The sequence below is a fragment of the Mesocricetus auratus genome, unplaced genomic scaffold (assembly GCF_017639785.1).
Source record: "Mesocricetus auratus isolate SY011 unplaced genomic scaffold, BCM_Maur_2.0 Super-Scaffold_100015, whole genome shotgun sequence".
NCBI classification, from domain to species: Eukaryota; Metazoa; Chordata; class Mammalia; order Rodentia; family Cricetidae; genus Mesocricetus; species Mesocricetus auratus.
In genome coordinates, this window is record NW_024429198.1 from 172,663 (window position 1) to 187,655 (window position 14,993).

Genomic DNA, 14,993 nt, shown 5'->3' on the forward strand with positions numbered 1-14,993 from the left:
GCGACAGTTCTCCTCTAGGGTTCATAACCTAGCCAGCTGTGTTATTTTGACCCAGCAAATGATGTCAGGCATGGGTTCCACCTGGTGCAGAAGGCTTTGATTCTAACCAGAAAGCAGTTATTCCCATAACATTCCCACTCCTATCTTTCTAGGCAAGTAACGCTAAGCATTCACAGAAGGCTGAGACTGTTGATGACAGATTTTCTAACTTGTTCATAGAAATGAAAATTAGTACACTGACTAGTGAAAAGAGTATAAAGGTTACTCAAATAATTATAAAGGTTACTCAAATAATTAAAAACAGAGTTGCCATATGATTTAGTGATTTCACTAATGGTTTCATATTCAAAGTAAAATTAGTATGTTGAAGATATACCTATTCATGATAATGGTAGTATCACTCACAATAGACAAAATATGGATCACCCTGGGCCCATTGACAGATAAAAGGGTAAGAAATGGGATATATAGGGAATGAAAAACTAAGATCCTTACTGAATCATTTTTCCCAATATGGATGATACTAGAATACTTTAGATAAAATATGACAGGCAAAGAAAGACAAATTTTACATGATCTCATTTACATGTGGAGTCAGCAAAGGTGAGCTCAGAAGTAGATCACCTTTGTAATCACCGGGGCCTAGGTTTGGTGAGATGTTAGTGAAAAAAATTCAGTTAGATTGGAGGAATGTGTTGAAGGGAGATATTGAACAGCTTAAAGCAGAACTTCTCAACCTTTGGGTAGCAACCTCTTTGGGGTCCAAATTACCCTTTCACAGGGGTCACCTAAGGCCACTGGAAAACATAGATATTTACATTATGATTCATAATAGTAGCAAAATTACAGTTATAAAGTAGCATCAGAAATATCACTATGGTTGGGGATCACCATAGCACAAGGATCTGTATTAAAGGGTCACGGTATTCAGAAGATTGAGAACCACTGCCTTAGAAACTGAAGTTAACAACTGTGAATTGTACTGATATACAAAAGAGAGCAGATTTTAAACTGTTAGTTCAAAAACATCTGCGAAAGAATATATACATTAATTGCTCTACTGAACCATCATACTATGTGTATTTCAAAACATCTTTGACATGATAATAAATGATAATAATTAATACAATTATTCTCAGGATATTTGAAAAACATTTTATCTAGTATATTGGTTCACTGACATTTACACTTTGGAAGTGTAATTCACAGATTTTATTATAAAACATAAAACCACCATTTTTGCTAATATCACCATGGACCTTTTTGGAGTTAGTCTTCATATGTTGGAAGGCTATCAAACTCATGGTTATAGATACACATTTTTAAAAAGTCTACATTTCTCCTAAAAGTTAAAATTTATCATTGATGCAAACATTGTCATGTGTTTACTGGAAGTGTAAACATATTTCTTGAGAAATGTTTGACAAGTCAAATGTGAGTAATTACCTACTAGTGTATTTGTTGTTCTTCATGTAAAATTTGTTTCATGTAAAAGAGCTGTTAGTTCAGTTGTTTAGTCAGTCATTTAGGTGTTTTGCTTCATCATTACTTTTGAATACAGTAATTATGGCTCTTCATGAGCCACGCAGATGCTTAGACAGTGATGGGCTCAACGGTTGAGATTTAAGCACAGTTCCCACCCTTTTCTGTGAACTGCACAATGATGAAGAATATAGTGACTGTTAGTAAACAATGGGACTGCTGCCTCAACTCATGCCAAGAGACAGCAGTTTCCTTACTACTGTCTTTTTAATAAATTGCGGAATAAAAATGTTATTATAGTATACTGTGAAATTAGCATTGACCTTGTAAGTTCCCTTGAAATGATCCCAAGGGCTCTCAGAGGTACATGATAATGATACTCATTTTGAAAACTGCTACCTCAGGTGCCCTTAGTACTTTATGCAAACTAGTTGTTCCTATACCTGGTTGTTGAATAAATATTTGATTATGACTCGGATTTAGAAAGTCTTGTTTGACTTAGCATCCAACCAGCCTCTTTTGGTACCAACTTACAAACCAGTTATCTAAATTAAAATGATTCAGAAAACAGAACCTTGAAGATAAGTAATTGTTTGCAGCAGCTTAAGTTGTATTCTCTGCTAATGACAAAATTGGCTTCTTTTTTTGGTACTGCACTGAAGGACAGAGCCTCGTGTCTCAAAATTTGGGGAGTGAGCCCAGTCAGAGTGCTGGGTACAACCTCATGCCTATCCAGAAATTGCTTGGATTGGCCAGGGCTGTGGTTGTGGTTAGACTGATTTAGAATTAGTTATATTTGGAATGGCATGGTAATCCTGTTTCCCTTCTTGTTGTGTGCCATGTGGAATTTATCTCAGTGCTGAGTTCCCATGCTCTTGGCAAGGAAGTGAGAAGTTCAGAGGCCAACTTGCTTTTGCTTGCCTATGTCGGGACCTCTTAGCTTGATTTTCTCTGAGGCATGTAACCTCTATGGGGTAAATCCCTTCTCTATGCTTCTCTTCTAGAGATACCTAAGGACAGATATTAATAGAGGTTTAAAGAGTAGTAGTGGACGGGTGGGCATTTAGCCATAGCCTACTATTGACCTTGATCATGATCCTACTTATGTTCAGCCACACCTCTAAAGATAGCAACATGGTTAGTCTATGACCTTGCTCTATGGTTAAACCGAACACCGAAGATAGCTAGGGAAATGTTTTTCTTCTCCCAATAGTTTTCCATATATTTACATGGAAGATTCACATCAGCATTTGCTGCCACATAGACTTTTAAGATATTACTTTAATGATTATAGCAGTTTACTTTAATAATAAGTTGTAGGGCACACAGCTTGGGCGTGTGATATTAGGTGGAAGAAAATATTATCACAAATAAGAAAGTGATTGTTGAACTGGGAAGAAGAAATGTCAAAGTGTAGGATGTAGTGACTCTTACCACTTTCCACTTAGTTTCGTTTACTTCTTTGAATTGAACTTCATACTCCAGAATTATCCATCCCTTCCGAATGTCTGCGCTGGGTGGCGGTTGCCATCTCACTTGGATGTCTCCATGAATCCCGGTCAAACTGATATTTAGTAAAGTCCAGTTGAGGCCAATGGGTGGATCAGGTTGCACTGTGAATTCAATGGAGAACCAGTCCTCATATAAACACTCTTGATATTAATGGCTTGTCTTCTTCAGAGACCAAATTAATTTATTCATTTTGACCACGCCTTTAATTCTTCCAGCAATCCACATTATTAGAATTCTACTTTACAATACAGTAGCATTTTTAGTATAAAATGATCTGTTTCATTTTAAAAACATTTATAAGAGCCCCCTCGACTACCTTTTGTGTCTCAAACCTTTCATTGGAAGAACTGCCATGTTATATACTTGTTTTAGCTCTAATAGTATTCATATTTTAAGATTTTGGCAAAAAAAATGAAGAGGTAGAGAATCAGGAAGACTTCATCTTTAAAACGTGGCCTCCTGAGTGCTCTGCAAATGCTTCCTAGATTTGCCACCTTCCTAGCCATCCTATTTTGTCTCCTAGTCACAAGAAAGAAGGCATAATACTGCTAGCTTTAGTTAGTGAAAACCAAGTGTTCTGTCTTTGCTTATGTTAAGTGAGCAATTTGAAATTGCATTTTGTTCAGTTGCTGCTGGTAATCCTCTATTGAATTCTTAGATAAACCTCTGTATTTTTATTATAAGGACCGTAAAGACTAGAGTTTCATAAACTAGGACGATGAAGATAAGTATGAATTCCAAAGTTAGGTTTTATATCTAAATTTATGCTGTGTCCTAGATAGGCTTATTACCAAGCATTTCTAAATTATTTGAAGATGCACAGTTAATGTTTACTTTATTTCTTAATGTATGCACATAGCTACTTAGAAAATTTGGATCCCTAGAATTAATCAGAGATAAGCCTGTAGATACATGTGATGAGTTACTCTTACTGAGTCAAAGAGAGGAACTTTTGCGTTGATCCAGAGTGGACACACACCTATAATGTAAGGGTATGCTGTGTCACATAGATGCCAGGTATTCTTGGAAATAAGAATGTAATTAAATAAACACATGTGTACATTTTAGAAATTAGATTTGAAGGCTATTCAAATTAAACATGCCTATATGATGACAGTAATACTTTTTCTTGGATTTGTTAGGAATTGAGAAATAACCACAAACTTAACTTTTTAAAGTGACTAATTTTAAATATGTATTTGTATTTTTGTTTTGAAAGCATACAAAATAATACTTTAATTATAGCATTTTCATATGTATGTGTCAATATACATTGTTTTTATTCATCTCCCTCTTTCCCTGCATCCTTTTACTCCCTAAAGTCTTTCAATTGCTAGTCCCCTCCCTCCATGAACATAGTCCCCATTTCTGCTTTCATGTTTCCCTGTCTTTTTTCTCCTCTTCCCACAAAATACCTTCCTGTTCTCTCATGATCCCCTTTCTAGCTCCATGAAAATCTCTTTCCTCATCCTTTTAACTTCATTTTTACATGTGTCAGTGTTTTATCTGCATGTACACCACATGCCTGAGATCCTGCAAAGGTTAGAAGAGGGCATGAGTACCACTTCCCCCAATGGAGTTAGGCATCAGAAAGTGCTCTTAGTAGCTGGTCCACTTTTCCAGTCCATATCTATCTTTCTATATCAGTGGTTCTCAGTCTTCCTAATGCTGTGACCCTCTAATACAGTTCTTTATTATTTTCATTGCTACTTCATTACTGTAATTTTACTGTTATGAATTATAATGCAAATATTTTCAAAGATGGAGGTTTCCTGAAGGGGTTGCGAACTTGAGAACTGCTGCAGCTTGAGAACTGCTGATCTATATGCACAATTCATATGTTGTTTGAGGAAGGATTTCATTATGTAGTCCACTCTGGCCTCAAATTGATGATCCTTCTGATTCAGTCTTCTCAGTGCTGGGATTACAGGTAGTCACCATACTATCTTATTTTACCTTGATTTACGGTAATGAGCCTCAGTTGCATTAACTGTAAAATAGGGGTTCATAATAGAATCTATCTCTTATGATGATGATTATATAAGACACACGTGTGTGTGTGTGTGTGTGTGTGTGTGTGTGTGTGTGTTAGTAATGTCCTTATTTAAACACGTGGAAACGTTACTTTTGACAGTAAGATCCAACACTGATTTTTTGTGAGACACTCAAGACCAATGATGACTCTTCAAGGGGCTGTTAAGACTGTGCAATTCCTGGCGAGTCCTTGACCATCCTTTTCTTTTGTCACCATTAGAACTGAATTGTTTGTGGAAGGCCTGTGACACTTGGTAACTCTCATTCATACTTTATAACTGAGCTGTCACAGTTTAATTCAGCTGGCTCCTCTTCACCCTACAGGCATACTAGGTCATTCATACATTTGATCACCTACTTTGTTTTTTTTATGCATCCAAACACCTCAAGTCCAGGACCTGCCATACTGTGTTATGGCACACTGTCCTGTAATTATTTTTGAACTTCCCTATTCCACTACTTGACTGCATCATATAGTATAGTCAGCATGCATGCAGGAGCTCAGTGAGAGTCAGCTCGGTAAATGAGTAAGGCTTGTCATTGTTAGAGACAAGGTTAGAGCATGGATCTTAAACTAGTATCCTTTTGTGGTAGTTTGAATGTAATTAGCCCCATGATCTCATAGGGAGTGGCACTACCAAGAAGCATGACTTTGCTGCAGTAGGTATGTCCTTGTTGGAGGAAGTGTGTCATTGTGGGCAAGTACTTTGAGGTCTCATATATGCTCAGGACAACTTCCAGTGATATGCACCATTTCCTATTGTCTAGAAGGTGTAGTACTCTGAGCTACTTCTCCAGCACCATGTCTGCCTGAATGTCACTATGTTCCTCACTGTGATGATAACTGACTGGACTTATGAACTGTAAGCCCTCACTTCAATTAAATGTTTTCCTTCATAAGAGTTGCCATGGTCATAATGTATCTTTACAGCAATAGAAACTCCAACTAAGACACCTTACAACAAGCCCACCTTTCCCCTCACTTAGCATTAACTCTGCAGCTGCGAGAGGCTACTAAGTAGAAAGTAGCTTCTACAATCCATCAGGCAATCTTTTCTGCTTCTCACAGTTTTCTCAACCTTTTCTCTGGAAGGCAGACTTCCAGGTTTTGCTTGCTTCGGTCACATTTCTCACTGTCTTCCAGTCTGCTGCCGCTAAGAAACCACATTTGTCTGGGAGAAGGGGCAGCAATTCCTGCGAGAAACAATGGTCTCTTGTAGATAGATTTTGAAGACTAAGATTAGCTACTGAAAGTCTTTTGTTGCTTCTTTGCCTCCTGCCGTTTAAACTATTATGCTGTAAACATGGATATTGCAGTTATGATTGCTTGTATCAGTTTCTCTTCATGTCCCCAGGGTGGGGTATGGCTCTTCGACTTGTATCCTCAAGTTTGTGTCTATCAGTGTTTCTTTGAAATCATATAAACACAACTTTTGCCTGACTGTAGCTGTTTGGTTAACGTTAAATTCTATGGTTATTTTGTTTTGTGATCAAGACAGTCTAAGCTTTGATTATGCCAATGCTAGAGGTCAAAGGCCAACATTCTTCAGTAGATTGAATATAAAAATTATTCAGGAATTAATGAAAACTTAAGAATACATTGAGTTAGTGCCTTGTTTTGGCAACAGTAATCCTGTTCATAGTTGAAGACTTTGTGAAGGAAAGGATGGATTCATTTTTATTTTCAGATTTATTTTATTTTGTATTGTTTTGCCTCCTTGTATGTATGTGCACCAGGTGCATACCTGTTGCCACAAAGGACAGAAGAAAATTCCTGGAACTAGAGTTACAGGTGGCTGTAAAACACCATGTTGGGTGACGGATCCTCTGAAACAGCAGCAAGTACTCTTAACTACTGAGTCATCTCTCAGATCCTGATTCATTTCTTCATAGCATTTACTACCAGGCTTCTTAAAAAAAGTTTAAAATTTTATTTATTTATTTATTTGTGTGGGTGTTTTGTCCGTATGCATATCTGTGCACTGTGTATTTTGTGTTCAGAGGCCAGAAGAAGGTATCAGATGCCTGTGGCACTCAGCCTGTGGGTAGTGACCTCTTTGGGGGTTGAGTGACCCTTTCACAGAAGTCACCTAAGACTGTTGGAAAACACAGATGTTTACATCATGATGCATAACAGTAGCAAAACATAGTTATGAAGTAGCAACAAAAATAATCTTATGGTTGGGGTGATCACAACATGAGGCACTGTATTGAATGGTCACAGCATTAGAAAGGTTGATAACTACTGCCCTAGAGTCAAGATGGTTCTTAGTTGTTACATGGATGATGGGAAGCAAACCTGAGTCCTCTGGAGAGTAGGCAGTGCTCTTAGTCCTTGAGCATCTCTCTAGCTCTGTTACCAGACTTCCTTAAGCTAGAGTCAAGTTAACTTCCCTCTGTCCTTTTTAGACTCCCATATACCTGAAACCACAAAGTCTTCTACTTGATTATACTTGGAAATTGGAGCTTCCTTAATGAGTCTGAAGTCATATCAAATGAAACAAACCTGTGGCTTACCTATTTCATCAACAGTGAAACACTTTTGGTCCAACAAATCACCATTTGTAGTTAGCTTGATACAGTAGGGTATCCAAATGGAGGTATATGATGAGTTGAAGTAACAGCTGTTTTCTCCAGCAGAGACATAGTCAGGGCATTCTTTCCATTCCTGGGTCCATTCATGAGCGATTCTGAAAGGGAGGGTAAAAAAGGATTAATCATTCCCCAAATTATGGCATAGCTTTAATCAAAATGAGGTGTCTGGCAGCCAGATTCAAGCTAAGGCACAAATATCTTATGACCTAAAAATTTAGCATTTCAGCAGTACTATTTCCAAGAAACACCACATCTATATACAGTAGTATTACTAGTGTCTGAATATTGTCTGGAGCCTATATGGCACTAAAATGAAAACATGTTTATTGAGTGTATATGCTGGGGGTTCCCAGCTGGTGGATCCAATCATTCCTCAGAGACCCAATCAATGAATTAATCATTGATGGAGTTATGATTTGATGGCATTATTGGGAGTGGTAGGAAACAGAGGTGGGTCTGGTGGGAGGAAGCAGGGCACTGGGGTGTGACTTTGTACAGGGTTATCTTTTTGCTAGCTAGCTCCCCCCCCCCGTCTGTCTCCTTGCTTGGCCAGCTAGTCTAGCCAAACAGGCAAGGCTTGAGATTCGATGAGGGACTCTTTCTTAAAAATGGAGGCAAGCACCTGAAGAAGACACATGACATCAACTTTGACACACACATATACATACATCTGTGCACAAACATGCACAGATAGGAACACTCACACACACACACACAGTGACGGGAAACTGTGCAGGCACAGGTGCTGGGATTGGCAAACTAGATGTGGCTATTTGAGACTTTCCCACTGAAGGGTGGTGCTGGCAGCTGTGGGCAATGAGAACGTAGGCTTGGGGGAAGGCACAGCCTGGGAGGAAGGAATGAAAAGTCCTGAAGACACATTTACATTTCCTTCTTAACAACTGCTTCTCAGGCTCATTTGGCACTAGGGATTTATGGAGAACCAGGGGGCCACCAAGACAGCTGCTCATCAGCTGTTTGAGCACACTTGGGACTAGCACAGTAGAGAATCTGAGATAGTAAACTGTTGCTCGAATTCTGATTGAGATTCTTAAAAGCTATGTCTTTAGATGAAAAAAGAGATTCATCTATTCTAGGAAAAGTAAGTGGAGAAAGGCAAAAGGAAGGACAAAGCGTCTTTCTGTTTGTGCATGCATTGTGTTTGGTGTGACAGCAAAAGGGCAGGGACAGGTGACTCCCTGAGTGGTTGTATTTTTGTTTAATCTTGATATTCAAACTAAGAGTGAATTAAAGAGTTTTACCAAAATTGCCCTGAAAGTTAGGCATTCATATAATATCACAGAAGATAACAAGTGTATTAATATTATGTAACCCATGGTGTCAATTTTAGAAAAGTGAGTCTCAGGATAGTGCAAAGCTTCAGGACAGCCAGTGTTCAGCAAGTCTGTATTTATTGTCAGGAGCTACCTGGCTCTGTCTAGCATCACAGTTTCTGGACTTTGGCAGTGTAAGTAGTCCTGTTCTGAGGAGTGAATGTGTAAAACCCTGCTGAGGTTTTCTAAATCCATTGGCTCCATGGGACACAGCACTTATAAGAGCTAGTGTGGATGTGAAGCATGGTGGATGAGGAATAGCTAGTTCAAAACACAACGCCCAATTTCAGGTCCCCTGGACCCTTCTCTTTTATGCTTTGAGACAGGGTTTCTCTATGTAGCCCTAACAATCCCAAAACTTGCTTTGTAGACCAGGTTGGCCTTGAACTGAGAGCCTCTTGAGTGCTTGTATTAAAGGCATGCCACCCCACCTATCTAACGTGTGCATCTTTGTAGGAGGAAGTCTGTATGCCGCCATTAAACATGTGACTTACTAGAGGCGCATACAGATGAGGTAATAAAAGGGCGGTTTACCACACCGCTAACCACACCCACTTTAGGCATGACTAAAGACGTATACGGCCAGACGTAAAGACGTATACGTACGTAGGCGGTGAACTACGTCACTAGCCAGGCCCACTTTTGGGCATGGCTAGGGGGGCCTTACGGGGGAAGGCATAAAAGACAGCACACAGGAAGTCTCGGTCTCTTTTCCCAGAGTTCAGCTTCCGGTTCGGCAGCAGGAAAACTACTTGGCTCATCTGGGTTACTTGTTTGGTATCTTGTGAGTAATTTCTACAATAAATACTTACTTTTACTTTCAGTAAGTGTGTCGCTTATCGTTACAGCGTCATTTGGAGCTACACATCTTAAGCTCATAAATCTAAAAGCCTAACAACCTTATGACACATGAAGTCATCTGTCTTCCCTGTGTTCTATACATGACATATGATGATCTAAGGAAGCTACTTTACTCTTCTTAGTCCTCAAGGCGAAGTTCTTAGGTTTGCCCCCAGACTACCTTGTGACATGAATGAGGACCAAAGGAGGTTTCATTATAAATAAAAACAGAGAGTGAAAGCAGCATTTTCTCCCCAAAGGTTTGGATTGGAGTAAAAATAAAGAGTGGAAAAGTCATAAAAATAAAACCAGATCCCAGGCCCACAAACTTTAAATAATTCTAACTAAGGGATGCCAACCGTTAACTACCATGACCAGTTCCTTCTCCAAGAGCCACAGCATCATTTGTAGTCCGTGAACCCACAGGACATATATCCCGCCTCTCTCTGGCATAATAAACTTTGGGAGGGACAAATCCAGCCAGCCCTCTCAGACAAAGGAGCCAGAGTCACCACCCTACACCCCAGTGAATTGGGTCTCAAACCCTTTGGGAGGATGTGTGATGATACAAAATATATTTGATGAAAACAAATGACAAAAAGATTAAAACAACGAAGTTGATATTGACCAGCTCCAACAGGCTCCCCTGAGGTCTTCACAAAAGTCTGCCACACTTGTTAGTGGTGCTTTCTGCCATGCCTCTGATTTGCATTCATGGCGAGTCCCCTTCAAGTGCAAAGGCTGGATTTGGCAGTATCTCCATCACAGGGCATTAGACTGCTCTGAATTGGCGCTTTCATAAGCTGGGGCCGTCTCTTCTGCTAGCTTACCTGGCTAGGACTGGGTCCAAGCAGAACATATGAGTGCCTGTGCCCTCTTGTCTTGTTGACAGCCCAGGGTGCTTAGACTCTTGTGTGCTTTGGATTCCAAGGACAACCCAGTGAACTGAATACGGGTCATACCATCACATTCCCTGGTGCGTTTTTTTTCCCCTGCCTCCACAGACTGCAGTGTTGAATTAAAGCATGCTGCAGTGTTGTGTGTCAGGGATGAGAGGCACAATTCTGTAGTTTCAGAAGTTGCCTAGGAACGATCGTTCAGAAACAATAATATGAGTTGGAAGTGCCCTCTGTGCTATTGTCTCTGGGTAAGTGGGTGCTGAGAGTCCATGGATCAGTACAGCCTCATCCTGATCTCCTAACCTTTGATTGTACCCTTCTGTGATAAACAGGACTGAGGGCTTATGTGGCCTGGCTAGGATATTCAAAGTATATTTTTGTAGGGAAAATATAAACTCCTGATTTGGGGAGTTTGGGTTGGCACTCGGTCATGAGTTTGTATCCATGGTATTTAGGGAGATGTATGTGTTTTTCTCTTGGGATTCTAGGTTCCAGCAGGGCTAAAACAAGGATGTGGTCTTGAATATGTCTGAGAGTTTCCCTTCCCCTGGTCACACTTGCAGCAGAATCCTTGTTAGTTCCTAGGCTGAGTACAGACTGGAGATGCTGGGAGGATGGGGATGTGTGGAGGAGGCCCTGTGCACAGAGTCACTGTGGCTCTGATGTAAGAAAACAAGAGACAAGCATGTTTGTGAGGGTTTTTTATCTCTGGATTTACTTTTGGTTCACAATTAAGATAGGTGACTACTAGGAGGGTGGAAAATTCATTTCCCAGGAGTAGAACTAGTTCAAGATGCTATCCCATTGTTTCTTGGATCAGTTTGGTCAATGGTTACTGTATGAAAGGTCCTCATTTGTTTTGATGGCTTTAGTTGTCCGAGCTTCTGAAGCAAGGTATAAAATGCCAACTAGTGAGTTTCTCTCTCTTTTTGTTTTAGAAATGACAAAATCAAAACTCAAGTTTATAGTTCAGGAACCTGGACTCTATATCATTATTATTTTAAATTATTATTACATACTAATTAAGAAAATACTATCTATCATCTATCTATCTACCTATCTATCTATCTGTCATCATCATCTATCGTGAACTTACTATGTAGAATGCACTATGCCACATACTTTTCTAGTTATGGAAAATCCTCATAGGAAGCTAAGAGCTACGTCTATTATCACTGTTCTTGTCTGGTATTGTTCTAGAGAACTGTGGATAAAAATGAAAGAGCAAGTTCCTTCATTTAGTGTAATTAATTTAAGACAATGATCTGTTCTATAGAAAACAAATGTGGACACAAAGTAGGATTCAGTGTTCTTCCCTGGCCTACAAGCATTGGCACAGTCCCTGAGTAGCACTGCGACCCCTTCCCATGTCACCTTCCCAAGTTTTCGGTATCATATCATCTGTGCAGGCTCTTCTGATCCTCAAACAAGCCAACGTGGCCTCAGGGCATCACACTTGCAATTTTCTTTGCCACTACAGCCTTTCCCTCATATGCGTACACAATTTCCCTCACTTCATTTCTTTCCCTGATTTAACAGGCTACCTTAGAGAGACCCCAAGACCTCCTCAGCTCCAGTATCACCCAAGCTTCTCAGCCCAATCACACACCCACACAGGCATGCCCACACACTCTCACTCATAATGGGAATCACCCTATTTCTACTCTACTGGACTCGCACTGTCATATCAATGGAGAAAAGTCAGAAGGGCGTGAAGCCTTCACCTTCTAGCATAGAACAGCTGTATAGATCCTGGGATCTTTAAGTCATGATAGTCTCCTTCTGTCCAGTAACATGAAAATGTCTCCAGTTCAGGTGAACGGCACTTGGTGAATTGAGGCTTCCCAGAAGAACCTGCAGAACAAGGAGAAAAGGCATACATGGAATCAGGAGGGTCACATGACATTCCCATGAAACATACATATGAGGTATGTAAAGAAGGAACTACTGGGATAAAGCCATCTTATTGCCTATCTAGGAGGTGATTCTACCATTTGGAAAAGCTGTTTTCCTGACTCATTTTAGCATCTATTGCTGGCTGCTGTCAGTCATCAATTCTGAAATCAACCAGTTGTGCCTTCATTTCCAGTATATTATTTCTTAGGGCCTATTTAAGATCCAGCACTAGAGAAAGGGATTTGGGGACTGATATAGTTCATTTGGAAGGCATACCTAGGACAAGAAGCGAGATAATGAGCAGAGAAGGGAAAGACCCTAGGGAATAATGCTTAAGCCTAAAGGTGGTATTACCCTGAAAAGATGCTGCAATTGACAAGAGTTCAGCGTTTGTTTCCCAGTGAATTCCCACGTGTACAAATGAGTGCTGCAACTGAAGATGTCCCACATTCTGAAGAAATTTTAGCATTAACACTGTTTGTACTCAAAGATGGTGAAATAGCATACCTATTTCTTCTTTGGAGTCTCCTCTCTCTCTCTTTCTCTCTCTCTCTCTCTCCTCTCTCTCTCTCTCTGTACACAAGAGGTTGATGTTTGATTTTCTCTGTGGCTCTTATCTCATGTTTTAGACAGGATCTCTCACTAATTTGGAGCTTGCCATTCAGTCAGGCTGACTGACCAGAAAGGCCTAGGAATCTGCTTGTCTGCTTCCCCAGAACCAGGGTTAGAGATATATACCACATGCCTGACTTTTATGTGGGTGTTGCAGATTCAAACTTGGGTCCTCATATCTCACACTTTAACCACTTGGCCATCTTCTCAGACCCCAAAGTCTTCATGTTAAAAATGAGGATCCCAAGACATGAACTTGGGAGAGAGATAGGTGATAAGTTGAAGCAGGGACAGGAGGATCTGGTCATAGGGGCAGACTGGGGATGGATATCCCCAAGGTATATTATATATGTATATGGAGTTTTGAAAAAGAGTAAAACAGAAACAAAAGATGAGGATTCCCATTTAGAGTTACATCTTTACTTTAACTATTATTGCTAGTTACAGTGTATTTTCTGATACATCACATTAGCACTTCACATACATACTTCATTTAGTAGTGACTACAGATTGTCTTTTTCTCTCTGAAAAAAAAATCCCAAGAGAGGAAATGCCAAGTTTAGACATCCTCTTAATTCAGTTCTCAGAAATAAGTAACCCGGAAACCTCCAATTTTCCACACTGGAACCAACTGAGACATTTTATTTATTTTTTTTCTTTTTTTTAAATTTTATTTTCCAGTTTAAATTTAGATAAGAAACAAGGTTGCTTCACAAGTCAGTTCCAGGTCCCTCTCCCATTCCCTCCCTTCCTCCCGTGCCCTCCCCCCCCGTTATCCCCTCATTTCTCCAGGGAGGGTGAGGCCCTCCATGGGGGTGTGCATAGTGTGTCATTTCATATAGGGCAGGGCCTAGACCCTTCCCCAAGAGTTCAGGGTGAGAGTGCACCTCACATTGTTCTATGGGAGTCCAAAGTCCGTGTGTATACTTGGGATGGGTACTGATCTGCTGCCCAAGGCTCAGTAGATTCCCTAGGCCTCTTCACTGACACCCAGATTCAGGGGGTCTTGATCAGTCCCATGCTGGCTTACAGGTAGACCAATGGAATCGAATTGAAAATCCGGGTATTAACCCACACACGTACGAACATCTGATCTTTGACAAAGAAGCTAAAAATATACAATGGAATAAAGAAAGCATCTTCAACAAATGGTGCTGGCATAATTGGAGACTGGCATGTAGAAGAATGCAGATCGATCCATGTCTATCGCCATGCACAAAACTTAAGTCCAAATGGATCAAAGACCTCAACATAAATCCAGCCACACTGAACCTCTTAGAAGAGAAAGTGGGTGGTACCCTTGAACGAATTGGTATAGGAGACAGCTTCCTGAACATAACACCAGTAGCACAGGCAGTAAGATCAACAATTAATAAATGGGACCTACTGAAACTGAGAAGCTTCTGTAAGGCAAAGGACACAGTCAGCAAGACAAAAAGGCAGCCCACAGGATGGGAAAAAATATTCACTAATCCCACATCTGAGACATTTTAAAAATATTCCTTTGCTTACTTCTAGAAACTCGAATTTCTTTGGGGTATAGTATAGGGAATGCGATTTTTAAAAGTTCCTTATGTACTTGAAATGTATTCCTGTTTGAGAACCACAACTGCAGATCAACTTATATATGAGACCCCACAATGTGGCTTCTGCATAGTTCTATTTACTGGACTGTTCCAGAAGAGCTGTGTACATTCACAATGGCATTTTCATCTCAGAAATGCTTCCTAGAACAACGCCTCATGAAAACTGGGAGTAGAAAGTTACTTAAAATCTTTGTGCAAAACTG

General features: G+C 40.1%; 1 protein-coding gene across 3 annotated transcripts in view; it reads right to left on the minus strand.

Moving 5' to 3' along the window:
- Positions 1-14,993, minus strand: part of Ghr (growth hormone receptor) — a 252,717-nt gene that overhangs the window by 14,160 nt on the left and 223,564 nt on the right. For all 3 annotated transcript variants that reach the window (XM_040757559.1, XM_040757557.1, XM_040757558.1), the window contains 3 exons: positions 12,421-12,550; positions 7,546-7,718; positions 2,917-3,095 (listed from right to left, as the gene is read on the minus strand). In XM_040757559.1, coding sequence (XP_040613493.1) covers positions 2,917-3,095; positions 7,546-7,718; positions 12,421-12,550 — 482 coding nt within the window. The remainder of the gene's footprint in view (positions 1-2,916; positions 3,096-7,545; positions 7,719-12,420; positions 12,551-14,993) is intronic.